A 15220-nucleotide genomic window follows, 5' to 3' on the forward strand; every position below is an offset into this window, starting at 1 on the left:
TAAATTTGATGAAAGTGATGAGGGTAATGTAGTCCAACATAAGGTGTTTGGCTAGTTATGATAGAAAAAACTTTGGGGGGTTAAAGTTGAAAAACGTAAAAATTTTATGGCTAATTTTGTAAATTTCCCGTAAAATTATAACTCATTTAAGAAGCGAAAATAAAAGTATATATATCCTCTGCGGTCGCGTACAGGTTTAGAGAATTCTTGTAAGGTACATTGGGGGGTATTTATGTCATATAGAAGCTGGAATTGTAACGAAAAAAAATACCAGGTCAGGTATGTAGTGCTGGGGGGTGGCTGCGGCCTGCGGGTGATGTGGTAAGAAGCTTTGACTATTTTTATTTGCGTGTGAAGATTGTGCAAGTAACTTTAACTACTTGCATATTATTAACAAAGACAAAGTTAATGCTTGATCAATCGCGCAAAGTTTCGCATAATAATTAATTAATTCATTCATTCATTAATTACTTGGTTTTATTAAGCCATTCAATTGCCACGTGTATTATTGTTGATGCTTCCTGGATGCCCTGATTCCTGATGCATGCACTTGTTCTTAACCATTATTTCAATTGCTATTATTTAAAATTTTGATACTGTACACAAATCAATTGTTATGGCGGTGGTTATCTTTAAAGGTTGATGAGTTTGCTTTTCTTTTTTTCTTTTTTTTGGTAATTAATTATAATTTAATTTAAGTACAGTTGTAACGTCCATGAAACTACCCCATCCATTATGTAACAACAACAGCACAAAGATCAAGATCCCTGTGTAACAAACATCTCCATTAACCCTTAATTATTGTGAGATGTCATTAGCATATATATATATATATATATATATATATATATATATATATATATATATATATATTTTTTTTACTATATATCGGTTAATAGATAACATATGATTTTTCTTATTGACAAATTATGATAGATATTATTACAAATAAGTGAAGTAATTTATCTTGTTTGTATACTTCTATGGAGGTTATGTTGTAACTTGAAATTGACAGTGCTTTTCTTCTTTCTTGTTAAATATATTTCTTAAGTTCTTTCTACTTATTTGGTGCTATTTTTGTGTTTTTTTTTTTAAATGTTAACAAACAGATACAAGTCTTTTTTTAGCTTATGGTCATACGAATTAAGACCATAGATGATGATGAAATTTTGGATGTCTAAAATGTACTAACAAAAAAGGGTACAGTCCTTTTTATTAATCCAATATGTAGAATTCAGTCAAATTAATGAGAATATAAAGTCCTGCTACGAAGGAATTTTCAGCTGCAGCATACTTGGGAGCATAGGCAGTGATGATGGGTCACGAGAAATGGTACAATACTCACGTGACCAAAGAGAATTCCAAAATGCAACTAAAATCAGCATTCTTATCATCATGTGCTTGGAATGAGATAGTGTTTGATCGATGATCATCATTCAAACACAGTTGTTCTTTGATGAAATCAGGGCTGTCAACTCCAGGTCTGGTCATCTTGCTTTTGCTACAGATATATCAATTTCTTTGTTGTATTCAATCAAGTTTTCGTTAATAAAATTGTGCTCATGAGTTGTCTTTCCAATACTTAGCTTGATTTCTTAAACCAATGAAACCAATTATACTTACCTACAAAGGATCAAAGAAAGCTTGTAACTATTTTAAAACCCATTAATTAAAGTGTATATATATGCAGAAGATAAGCTTTATTGATGAGATTTGTATTGGTTGTTTGAATTACAGGCATTGATGACAATTAATTCATTAATTGATTTGATTGTTGAGATTTTTATTGGTTGTTTGTGCTTGGATCGACTGCACAAAGTTTGTGATAATAATTAATTCATTAATTGATTTGATTTGATTCAATTGCCGAGTGTATTATTATTGATGCTTCTTGGATGCATTAGTTCTTAATCATTCTTTTAAATAGTATTGTAAAGTTAATGGTGGATGAGTTTGCATTTTTTTTCTTCTTCTTTTTTAATAATCAATTGTTATTTTTGTCTAGTTGTAACATCCATGAAATTACCCACCCATCATATAATACAACAATAATCAAGGTCTCTATAAGGGATATCTCTATTAAATCCTTAATAAGAAAGTTATTATGAGAGGTCATTATCATACTCTTGCTACATAGCGATTTATAAATATCATATAATTTCCCTTGTTAACAAATTATGTGAAGAGAATTATATGGATCTGATTATTTATTAAATTTACTGTAATCAAATTTAGTTTTTGTTATTTTTTTTTTTACAATTAAAGTGATAATTTAATTCTCTCTTTACCTAAAATCTGAATCTCAGACCTCTTCTACCATCACTACAGATTTTTACCAAATTTTAATTTTAATTTGATTTATAGAATCTCATAATTTAATCTATATGATCTTTAATGAAATTATATTGTAATTTCAAAAGGATTGTATAAGAACGAATCATCCATTTCAATTAACAAACTTGTTGCATTTCAAGTGGGCCAATAATTTCAATGTAATAATAATTCACACCGGTCGAGCAATTTTACAAATTTTTTTGTTATTAAATTAGATAAACAATTGTTCTTAATATAAACCCAACAAAAAATAAATAAAAAAAGTTGCGGCTAGTTTTTGTTCTTCATCAAAAACAAGATAATGACAATACAAAGCGAAGCCATGTGCGGTAGGCTTAAGGCTCACATTTATTCATTCCATCCTTCCACCTAATTTTTCTTTTTTGATAAATTAATTTCATAGCTATGATAAAAGATAATTTCCGAACCTGACAATGTTAATTAATTTTATCAGTTTCTTGGTTCAATCATTCACAGGGTGTTATGGTTACTCATTTCTTCTTCTTTTTTTTTTAAAAAAAAAGGAATAATGAAATTATTCCAAATAGAAAAAAAAAAGGTAGAAATATTCATAACAAATATAAAATTTGGGTTACGTGCATACTAAAACAATGATCATATATATGGAGAAAGTTACGGTGCAACGATGATACGGTATCACCGTTGCACCCAACCATTAAATCTCACTGAATTCATTCATCTACGTAAATTTAACGGTTAGATATAACAGTGATACTGTATCATCGTTGTACCGTAACCGAATCCTCTATATATATATATATATATATATATATATTGACATGTAATATTTGAAAAAGGAATAAACCAACCACAAACAAAAGAGACACATGGCAGATTTTATGTGACGGAGACCATGGAGACCTTAAAATATTGGCAGACACATCAATTATGCATATTTTTTGTGTGGTCGGTTGCATTGCTTAGACAGGGCGGATGATAGGACCTTCATGGCCTAAAAAATATCGAGTAATAATTATGGGCCCACGAAGGACCGAACCCATTATATTTTGAGACTCAATTATCGGGATTCTGTTGTGATTGCGACACGTCAGTTTCCAAATTTTCCAATCCCATGGAAGATACAATGATGTGAAAAGTGGGGATAGACTAGAGAGGATTAGCATGATTCCTTTTCTTTGTGGAGAATCAAAACATTTGTCAGAGCGTACGGGAAACTAGCAATGAGGACTTTACACGAAAGGTGTTAAATTAGGCCGCTTTATATAATTATATTGCCATAATACACGATAAATTTGTGGGAGGACCTAAGTTATATTCAACGTAATTTATGATTTTTTTATAATAATAGTATTATTAGTGGAATTGAATACTGATGTTGTGAGAGGCGTAAATTACGTTCAACGTAACTTAGCGCTAACTTGAATTTGCGCTTGTTTAGAGAATGTACATGAAATCAATCATATGGCTCATGCATGGATCCGTGGGGGAATGGGCAAGCAAGTGCACGTTGGCTTATCTTAAAGTGGAAGCCACTCCTTATGTTCAAACATGTTGCCTTTGATCTGTCGTCTTTATCTTTATATGCCTTCGATCGTAGTAGAAGATATTTGATATTATTAGCCCATTTCTCATTTGGTAAATTAAATCTTTAATTCCCATTGATTTGGTGCATTTATTCTATATACTCGTTAATTTAATGTTCCAACATTCTATATTTTAGTCTCCTAACCCATGTTGTCAGTTATTTCCTTTGACACGCTTGCAAGAATAATACGTTTACGTTTTTTATGTACTTTTTATATTCAAAAATTAACTTACTTCGTTCTAAGTCTAGATATTATTCCTGTATGCTGAGGAGATATTTTAAAATCAATCCCACACGAAACAGAGAGAGAGAGATATACGGAGAGAGGGGCTTTATTAGGCTTAAAGTTAGGAAAGAAGCCCATTAACAAATAAGGAGCCCACCAAGCTTGACCCACTTTTAAGTAGTAGTAGTAGTAATAATAATAATAATAATAATAAACAATGTTAAGAAGTCCTACTCGTTTAGTTTTTGCATCATCTTCTTGGTCGTAACTTCTATTGTTTAATTTCTAACAGAAAAAGTAAGATTATTCTTACACATTATGACTTCGAAAATAATTATTATTTTATGGGTATTAATGAGAAAATTGAATTATTAATAACATGCTGTTTTAATCAGTTTTTTAAAATTTATTAAATGAGGGGACGAAGCGAAAAAAGATGTAATTTTCCTAATATTACAATTTACACCATATATACATATACAAAATTGTTTGTGGAATTTGCTGAAATGAGTATATTGTATGCTTACTTTGTTCTAGTTCTTGAGGTTCCCAAGAAGATATTCTCTTTTTTTTTTTTACCTTCTTGTAGACCTTGAATTCAATAGAAATGCTTCTATTGATATAAATTTATTTTGCGGAAATATATATTAATGTGCACATTTCATACTTTTGAGGATGGGGGAGCCATCATATCTTTGTAGCCGCTGAATCCTTTGGACACTAAAGGACATAATTACCTTATCAATTTAATTGAATGCACTAATTTAGTGTAAAGTTAAGGAATATTGTGCAGTTAATAAATAAATAAATATATATATATATATATATATATATATATATATATACATATATATGTATATATAATTTAGTGTAAAGTTAACTTTACCCACTGGCTTTCCTTCATCTGGCAATGTTATAGGCCAGCATGTGGGCAGTGGTGGAATCAGGCCATGCAGCATTCCCTTTCCAGTTGATCAATTTGATTCAAGACCACAGACAACAATTTTTAAAAAAAAAAAAAATTGGCAAATCCATAAAATGACAATAAGTGTTTATAAAAAATGATATTTGAGGAACAATAGAGACAGAGGATGACAAGAACATGTTCAAAGCTACATAGGTTTGATGGTGTTTTTGTCAAATTTTTTTTTTTCTTTTATCACCACTACTATGTTCAAGTATCATTGTGTATTCCTATAGTGAACTTCTTAATTGACCAAGTCTTGTAGCTGGGCATGAGTTTCCTTAAAAGGCTAACAGCAGCTTTTTCTAAAAAGCATTGGCGTTAGAAAATCTTCCTTTTTGTCTGCTTTATGGATATCCCACTGTCCAAATCTCAGCAACTCTTCTGTATACGTACTTTGATGCTTCTTTTTCAAGCCCATGGCTACCTTGGAGTTGTTGTTCATAACCACACGATGAAAAGGTTACTAGAGCTGGTCCCGTGCTTCACACCAGCCGAGGCAGGCATTTGAGGCTCGGGAAATGAGAAAGGGTGGCGGATGTTGACAATTATGAATCGAGACGACCAGAAGAAGGAAACAGTAGTGCCGTTTCAGCTGCAATTCAAATAAAACGTCCCTCAGGATGGAAAGCCACGCCCTTCATCTTAGGTCTTGACTTAATTATGATATAAAATGTAAACACATTATACATGTAGATATTAATGGCCGGCAAAGCAATGTCTTTATTTTGTGATGCATGCAGGAAATGAGTCGTTTGAGAGAGTGGGGTCATTTGGGATACTGGCAAGCTTTACTGTGTATTTGTTAGCTGAATACAACGTATCACAGGTGGATGCTGCTGTAAAGTTTGGTGCCTGGAACGGTGTCAGCAATTTCCTAACAATCATCTGTGCTTTCATAGCTGATGCCTATCTCGGAAGATTTCTCACCATTGTTTTAGCTTCCTTTGCATCTCTTTTGGTATGGATACCTCTCTCTTTATGTCCAAATTAACATTGAGCTCCCCGTTTCGGAGCTTTGTGTGTGTGATTTCTCGAGTATGGGTTGAGAGTCACGAAGTGGGACTTCAAAATGTTTGGTGAGAGGCAGAAGCGGGTTTTTGAAGTTAAAGATTCAGAGAGTTACAGCTTTGCTTTAAATATTGAGTTCTTTTTTTTTTTTTGGTTTTGACCACGAGGTATCCAGCCTCAACTGTGGAAAGCACCTTTAAGCTCGTACCACAACTCAAATTAGAAGTCCCCGCTCGAACCGAGAGGCACAGGTTCTCCCAACAAAGGCGACTTCCCTGCGACTCGAACTGGGGAGCAAATCCAATCAAGCCACTTAAGGGGACTCCATTGCCAGTGGAGCCAACACTTTGTTGGTTAAATATTGAGTTCTTTATAAAACGGTCAATGGGTTGCCGTTTTGTCGTCCTTGTTCTGTCGAGTCACTGCTGCTAAATCTGCGGACTGCCTCTCTCTTTGTCATCTTCATGCACATTCTGTTAGTTTGTGCCCGTAGAGTTATTGCGTGTTAATTACTTTGCTGCTTGTTCTTGCAATGACTGGTTTTTCAATAGGTTATTTATTGGTTCAGTTATTGATTTTTAATACATTTTTGCCAAAATGTATTAATGTTGTGTATATATTGTAGAAAAATAAAAATGTCATCATTGTAGCCATTGAAACGTGGGCATTATAATGACATAATTAATTATCATTCGAAAGTACTCTAAAATTAATCAGACAATTATGCCAACGAAGTAAGAGGGATAGAGAGAGGTTGTGACTCATATCATTGTACTTTTCATCCATCTTAAACAAATCTTAATTGACGATATTTCTACCAAGAATCATAGTGGACTATTTCGTAGCCTTAAAGAAGCATAAATCTTAACAGGCCTCATTCTATTGAAAATTAAAGCAGACCAGTAATTAGGATTTGGGACAGTACTCTATTGAAAAGAGGATTAAGAATTAAGAGATTTGTGACAGTAACCTGTAGATCAGTCAAAAAAATGAACTCGAAAATGAGTTAAAGAGGTTATGCATAGGGGATACAGATTTGAGACCTGGCTCTTGTACCACGTCGGTTAAATTACTGAATCAAAAGTTCACTTAAGTTCTGTTAATACATCGATCAATAAGGTGACCTTCAAGAATGGCCCAGCTGGTAGGTCTCTATTCATGAAAATTGCACTTGAAATAACGAAAGAGAGCAATGTCGTAGAAGACAATAGATGTAATCGTGTATCAGAATCACCAATGCTAAGAAAATGAAGAGAGAATGCAGAGCATTTTATGAATTACTGTCCCGGAACTTTTACTCACACCAAACACATTTACAACCTCTCTGTATATATTCTAGGTAAACTGAAATCAAAATATCATCTTCAACAATTTTGATTAAAATAGCTGTGTTTCTTAATTAGAAACAATAATTCTGATTATCAATTTATGCTAAAGTCCTGTTTCTATCTAGTCAAATGATCCATGATTTACTAAAGAGCAGTCTGAGATATCCTCGGTGTCAACTATATATTATAGCAAAAATAATGCTACTAATGTTCCTTGCCAAAAAGAAAATTTCAGCCACATTATGGATGGTTTGTGTTGTCTAGCTAGGAGTTCTTCCCTTACAAGAACATCCGCATATATTAAAATGTTGATTGAAGGCTTCATCGTCCTATATAACTATATTAATGTGTTAAATTTGTGTAAGACATGCTATAACTATAAATTAATTCACATTTTAAAACGCGTGGACGTATACACCTAAGTAATATCATTAGAAGTTATGTGTTTGATGGTTGCAACTATATACTTGATGAAATGCCTCACTAGTGGATTTTTGGCGGGAAGGCAATATTTTAAGGCTGTGTTTACTTGCTGGAGTGGGAGTGAGGAGTGTGTATTTCTCCCACTCCAGCGTTTACTTGCTTAAAATGACCACGGATTGGGAATCCCACTCCGTGGGCCCCACTCATTTTTGGAGTGGGGAGTGGGAGTGGGACTCCCATTGGGGGAGGTGGGAGTGGGAATCCAGTCCCACCTCTCCCCTTTTTACCCTTTCATTTTTAATTTAATTTAATTTAATATTTTATAATTAATAAAATAAAATAAATAATATTTATTTGAATAATAATATTATATTTAACTAAATAATAATTTACATTGATTCTAAGTTAAAATTATTTTAAAATAATATTATTATATTAATAGAGAATTAATAAATATAATATTATTATATTTATTTTAAAAATAATAGTACTATATTTATTTAATATTAATAATAATAAATAGTTTATTCTAAGAAAATATTAATTTTGTACTAAATAATATTATATTATTATTTTATATAATAATAAATTTAATATAATTATATTAAATAAAATAAAATAAGGTTTCATTTTATATTAAAATTAAAATTAATAATTTATTGTTCATAATTAAGAATATTAATAATTATAATAAATTTACAAATATAATAAAATAAATAGTATTCATTAAATATATTTTTTATTAGTTTTGTAATTAAAAACTATAATTTTTTAAATAAGGATAAAATTGTAATTTGAAACTATTTACTCTAAATCCAAGACAAAGTAAACACATAAATTGGATTCTGATCTCTATTCCATATTTCCATTCTAGTGTAAGTAAACAACCTACTTCCACTCTCACTCCACACTCCTAATCCAAGGATTCTCACTCCTCAGGATTTCCACTCCAATCCAAAAAGTAAACGCAGCATAAAGGCAGTGGCAATGGCTGTGTTGAATTATACACTAGATCAAAGTCATATGTTATCATCATCAAGAAGAGGCATACTCAGAGGGCCGTGATGAAGAGCTCGTTTTATTGGAGAATCAAGAATACTCTACAATGGATAACTAAAAGTTAATTAAGATGATCATTGTGTCACATGCAAAAAGGCCCTCAATCCTGGGTTTTCAAAGATTTTAAAGGGGTGTAAACGGATGAATGATGAAATTAAAACTGGGAAAAAGCATTTTCTCTGATTCTTTGCGGTGTGTGTTTTTAAAGTTTCCTCATTTCAGTTCAAGAGAATAAAATTATTGAATTACAAACTCTTATATAAATTATAAACTGATATAAAATTACATGATTGATTGGATGAAAAAATAAATCATATGAGGCATGTGATGATTTTATTCAACTTCTCGTGTGATATCATTGCATTAAAATATAATCTTGAAAGGAATTAATGTGGCAGGAAAAGAATAAATGTGAAGGTTATTTGGCATGGTCATTGTTTGATGATTTCGAGTGGACTGATGGTTATACAGCGCGTTTTGGAATTTTCTTTGTCGATTTCAGGGATGGATTGAAGAGGTATCCCAAAAAATCTGCTGCGTGGTTCAAGAAGTTGTTGTTGTTTCGTTAATTAGGCTAATTAAATAAAGAAAAAATGCCTTGTTATAATCACTTTCTTGATTGATTATGTACAACATTTTTATTATTGAAGTAAGTAGAAATCTCATTAAATCAAATATAGTTACAGTACAATAACAAATACATGTTCATCTCATCAAGAGGCACAACTCTTATCCTCAGTTGAATGGTTAAAATAGAACTTTCACTTGATCTAATTTTGAAACATATTACTTTTTTTTTTTTGAGTTTTTTTTTTTAACATGAACCAACGCTTTACACATGATTTATATTCTAAATATTTAATATTAACCATCAATTATAATAGCAATAAAATTGAAGGTTAATATTAAATATTTAGAATATAAATCACGACATTATGGGCATGATTAAATATTACATATTACAGTAAGAACCACATAAACAAAATTATAATAAACAAAATTAAATTGAGGATGAATAAACAAAATTAGGACCACATTCTAAATAAAATTGACTGGAGATAAACATTACAAATATTAAATAATGAAACGGGGGAAATTTTGAAATTCAAATGAATTCTTTTTATCAAATGGTATATTTTCCAAACAAAAAAAAATGGGGGGTGTAGTTATAATTATATGGATCCACCTACGTTACAACAGTGGTACCATACCACAGTTTTTGTCTTTATTCAGTTGAGTCGTTGGATGTTTTACTGGTCAATCTAATGGCTGAAATTAATAATTAGATAATTGATGCGGCAACCTGCAACCGTTGGAGCCGGTTGCGGTTTTAATGTAATGTAATATCATTTGCGAGCTTGTGGTGAGAAAGTTTGTTGTACTGCATCAATGGAACTGATTTCATCTCAAATCGATATGGAGACAGACAAAAAAATTGAAATTAGGGTTTAGTTATGTTTGTCGCAATTAAAAATTTCTGATGACTCGTAATGTGAATATGGCGTGTGTCTTGTAGGCAATCGACGGCGAAATTATAATCAACAAGGCAAAGGGCAATCGGAAGTCGGTGCTGAATTTTTAGGCATATATGAAATCAGAGAAGTGAGATTGGTAACGAGGAGTCGTTGGTTAATTTGATTGCAACAAGCATTGGATTGAAGGAGGAAGATGCAATAAAATTCTTGCAGAATAAATGAAGATTGGCCATGCATAAGGAAATCGAGAAACAATGAGAGGCATGAAAGGACAAACAATGAGGGCATAAGCTAGTGCAACTGTCCAAGCAACATATGTTATTTTCATTTTTTTTCTTTCGTCTTCGTGAATTATGCAAGCGTAGAAGAACTTTTCAGTGAACAAAACTTCAAGCCAATGAGGAAGATGTGAGGAAACCCAGCATATATACGTTACTGCAACAATTATTCAATTTGATTTTCAGAATAAAATAACAAATTAAATTGCAGCATGAGATAAATTAAAGCTGCACAAGACTATAGAGCAATGAACAAATTAAAGAACTCCACCATGAAATGATTTGAGATATCTTTTGATGTTTGATGAGAGAGAAAATTTGGTCAGGATTTATGGATATAGAGAAAGAGGAGTGTTAGGAAAGAAAACGGTGTAGAAGATTGTCCCTTCATCCATTTGGCCTTTGGCAGGGGCTTCCTTCGATTTTCACCTGGACTTCATAAATTCCTCAAATTTCCTTCTTGATAACAGTAATCCTGCGTTCGGAGAGAGGTGAGTCACCGTGTTTCGTCACATCCAAATCTACTTTTTCTTAACCGATTTCTCCGGTCTTATCCAACACAAATGTCGCCATCTCTTCTCCATTCGATTGGTTGCTTTTAAATCCAATGGTTATATTAGATGAGGACAAAAATTGTGGTATGGTACCACTGTTGAAATATAGGTGGATCCATATCAGGGTTTTGTTTAATAGACAAAAAGTGAGGGAGACGTCACCATACAAAAAATCAGCTAAATCGTGGGCCATTGGGCCAAAAATCCTTCTGCTTGATTCGGGCCCATCAAAGCCTCTTCTATTGACACACTCAGAAACCTACATAACTTATCATAATCGTCCAAAAATAAAAATAATAACATCGACACGGGCAGTCTGGCAGTATGCAGTGCGGTGCGGCCCGTCGCAGCAAGACCCTGTAAGCTGCAGCACAAAACGAAAGCAGTTTCAAGTCTTATAGCCTTCTGTCATTCGGATGGAGTCCCTTGTCTCTGCTTCTTCACGAACACAGCTATTGTTTTCGCCAGCAGCTGTCCTATTTAACCAAGCAGCAACACACAGCCTTCGATCCTCACTGTCTTTCAATTACACCTACAGTGCTGAGCCAAAGCACAAGACTGTGTTGTGTAAGATGAGTGCGTCCAAGGAGGTCAAGTTATGGGGTGGCAGATTTGAAGAGAGTGTCACTGATGCTGTTGAGAAGTTTACTGAGTCCATTTCTTATGATAAAGCTTTGTATAAGCATGACATTATGGGCAGTAAAGCCCATGCCTCTATGCTTGCTAAACAGGTTCCTGCTATCTTGGGTTTTTGGCTTTTTTTTTTCCTTCTTTTATGTTTTTTGTATGTGGGTTGTTTGGTTGTTGAGAAAATGAGAGAGGTAAATTGATCTTTTTGTGGGTTTAGAGTGAAATGGGATCATTAATTTGGTGAAAGCATTGTGTTAAATCATAAATATTTGATTCAATTGTGGTTTCCATTCAGTTAGGTACAAAAGCTTTTAATTCTTGAAGAAATTTGCATAAAGTTTATCCTTTTTTTATAGGGTTTGATCAGCGACAGTGATAAGAACAGTATTCTGCGAGGCCTTGATGAGATTGAGAGACAAATTGAAGCTGGTAAGTTTATGTGGAGGACAGATAGGGAGGATGTGCACATGAACATTGAAGCAGCTCTCACTGATATCATTGGTGAACCTGCAAAGAAGCTCCACACTGCTCGGAGCCGAAATGATCAAGTGTTAACGGATTTTCGTCTGTGGTGTCGTGACGCTATTGATACGATTGTGAGAAGCATTCAGCGCCTTCAGGTTGCATTGGTGAAGTTGGCTTTGAAGAACGAAGGTCTTATCGTTCCTGGTTATACTCATTTGCAAAGGGCGCAGCCTGTCTTGTTGCAGCATCTTCTTCTGGCATATGTTGAGCAGGTCTGAGTTGATACATTTGTTCCCTTTAATTGAATGTCTCCGCATAGTTCTTAAAAATCTTAGTTATGTTGGTACTCCTGGACAAACCAGCTAAAATTTTAAATTTTTCTTTGAACATGAGATTGAGGACTTACAATAACATCATAGATTGTTTTGTAGACTTTTCAGCATGAAAATTTCTGAAAAATGGATACCAGAATACATCCAGTCACAATTAACTAATGATGAAGTTTGAAGCTAATGAATTGGCTGGCTAACTCAGGCTGTTTTGTTTTTGTCTCCAGAAATGCTAACTATGGCTATGATGTTATCTTGTAGCTTGAACGTGATGCTGGTCGTTTACAAGATTGCAGAGTTAGGATGAATTTCTGCCCTCTTGGTGCATGTGCATTGGCTGGCACTGGCCTGCCCATTGACAGGTTTATGACTGCGGAAGCTTTAGAATTTACTGCTCCCATGAGGAACAGGTATGTGCTGAAACAAAACGAACCTTGAATGTGGCCTTTTGATATGTCAGGGTGACAAACTGACAATTGTAACTATATGCTGCTGCAGTCTTTGGTATCCACTTTTTCTGTTCCACACCATATACCCAATTTTGTTGGCCACTTCAATTGTCAAGTCTAGAGTATCAGCTTTTGGAATTTCCTCAACTCCACTTCAATTTGTAATCTTTATATATGTTTATGGTTGGAAAATGGCTGCATTAGGCTATCATATGACTCGATTTGATCCATTCAAATAGTTGGGACTTACTCTCTGAAAACTTCTCTTGCGTTAAATTGACAATCAATTTTGATTCTATAACTAAAATGTTATTTTGAAACGTGACCTTATTCGTTATGGACTAGTCAACAACTTGAACTGTATCAACAAAATGACCATAGCCATTTGTTCCCTTTTTATTGTTGAATTCTGGTTCTTCTGCAGCATGGTTTCCTTGAATGATTGGCTGTATTTTGATGCTTCCACAGTATTGATGCTGTATCAGACCGAGATTTTGTCTTGGAGTTTCTTTCTGCTAATTCAATCATAGCTATTCATCTTTCACGGCTTGGTGAAGAATGGGTATTGTGGGCTTCAGAGGAGTTCGGATTTATCACACCAAGTGATTCTGTTTCCACTGGAAGCAGTATAATGCCTCAGAAGAAAAATCCAGATCCGATGGAGCTTGTTCGGGGAAAGTCTGCTAGGGTCATTGGAGACTTGGTCACCCTTCTCACTCTGTGCAAAGGACTTCCTCTTGCTTACAATCGTGATTTACAGGTAACACTTTGTACATATTCAGTTAACAATAGTCCAGTTATCTTTTGGCTGAGACCCCCAGCATCTTGGTTTTAGCCTTCCATCTGTGTTCATATGTTTTTAAGCCCTTAAACTAGGTTTTTATAGATAAAGTAGTTTCGTTTCTTTGTCTTCTTTTTCATCATCCATGGCTTTTGGAGTTTGCTAAAGAGGCTTTTCTTTGGAAGACAGGAAGATAAAGAACCTACATTTGACAGCGTTAAGACAATTGTTGGAATGCTTGAAGTTTCAGCAGAGTTTGCACAGAACATTACATTTAATGTGGAGAGAATAAAGAAGGCTTTGCCAGCTGGTTATCTTGATGCCACAACCCTTGCCGATTATCTTGTGAATAAGGCAAGTCATAATTTGTTGTTCAACTTTATCTTTTACCAACTAGAATGGCTTACATTCCATCAAAACCAAATTACCTGCATGATCAGACATGCAGGTGGGACACGCCCTTTGGAACTTGGAAGAAATTGACAATTTGTTTATTTCACTAACTTTTTCCTAGCTTTCACATTAACAAAAAGAACCTATAAAGTTTTGTATTGGATGTGTGATATATAATATCCCCCACTTATCTACAGTATTAAGCACTTATTAAATGCTTCCACTGGTATCTGACTATGTTTCTTTTTACAGCAAGTACCTTTTAGGACTTCCCATGATATAGTAGGAAAAGCAGTTGCTTTGTGCGTGTCAAAGGAATGTCAGCTTCAGGATCTGAGTCTTGATGAGATGAGAAGTCTAAACCCAGTGTTTGATAAGGATGTATACGAATATCTCGGAGTAGAAAATGCAATAAGGAAATTCAGCTCATTTGGTTCCACAGGATCGGCATGCGTCACTGAACAACTACATTCTTGGGTTGCCAAGCTTGGAATCAACAGAAGTAGCTGTTAATTTACAAATGGAAGCAGAGATGAGTAAAATGAGATCAAGGAAACTGCCTGGAACATGAGTATCATTTTTAAGAACCTGAAGTTGCAGATACTGAGGATAGGATTTGGTAAACTGGGTAACAAAAATGAAAGTTAATTGCAGCACCGAACCGAAAGATTCCATCAGTGAGATTTGAATAATTGCGATGCCATGCTTGGTTGTAATCAACTGAGCTTATACCGCTAGGATTGGGTACAGCAATTAGTTTACGAGTCCTTTAAAAATTGTTTGCAGTGGGATAAAATTTTATTTGTTCTCCTATTGTGTTATGTCCTTTGGTTGCTATGCTTATTACAAACAGTTCTGTTATTGACTAGATCATTCAGTTACTTCTCAAATTCAGAGTTTTGTTTCCCTCTTTTCTTTTTTATTTTTTCATTCGCCAAGTAGTAGAATGTGAAG

At 33.7% G+C, this 15220-nt stretch overlaps 1 protein-coding gene across 1 annotated transcript; it reads left to right on the forward strand.

The window, feature by feature from the left end:
- The first annotated feature begins 11482 nt into the window (after nucleotides 1-11482).
- Nucleotides 11483-15134, forward strand: LOC18041409 (argininosuccinate lyase, chloroplastic). Its single transcript, XM_006433758.2, has 6 exons — nucleotides 11483-11950; nucleotides 12206-12586; nucleotides 12905-13053; nucleotides 13561-13852; nucleotides 14063-14227; nucleotides 14519-15134. Exons 1-6 carry the CDS (start codon nucleotides 11636-11638, stop codon nucleotides 14777-14779), a joined length of 1563 nt encoding a protein of 520 aa, XP_006433821.1. The 5' UTR covers nucleotides 11483-11635; the 3' UTR covers nucleotides 14780-15134.
- The last annotated feature ends 86 nt before the right edge of the window (nucleotides 15135-15220 follow it).

This window comes from Citrus clementina, unplaced genomic scaffold (genome assembly GCF_000493195.1).
Source record: "Citrus clementina cultivar Clemenules unplaced genomic scaffold, Citrus_clementina_v1.0 scaffold_5, whole genome shotgun sequence".
NCBI lineage: Eukaryota > Viridiplantae > Streptophyta > Magnoliopsida > Sapindales > Rutaceae > Citrus > Citrus x clementina.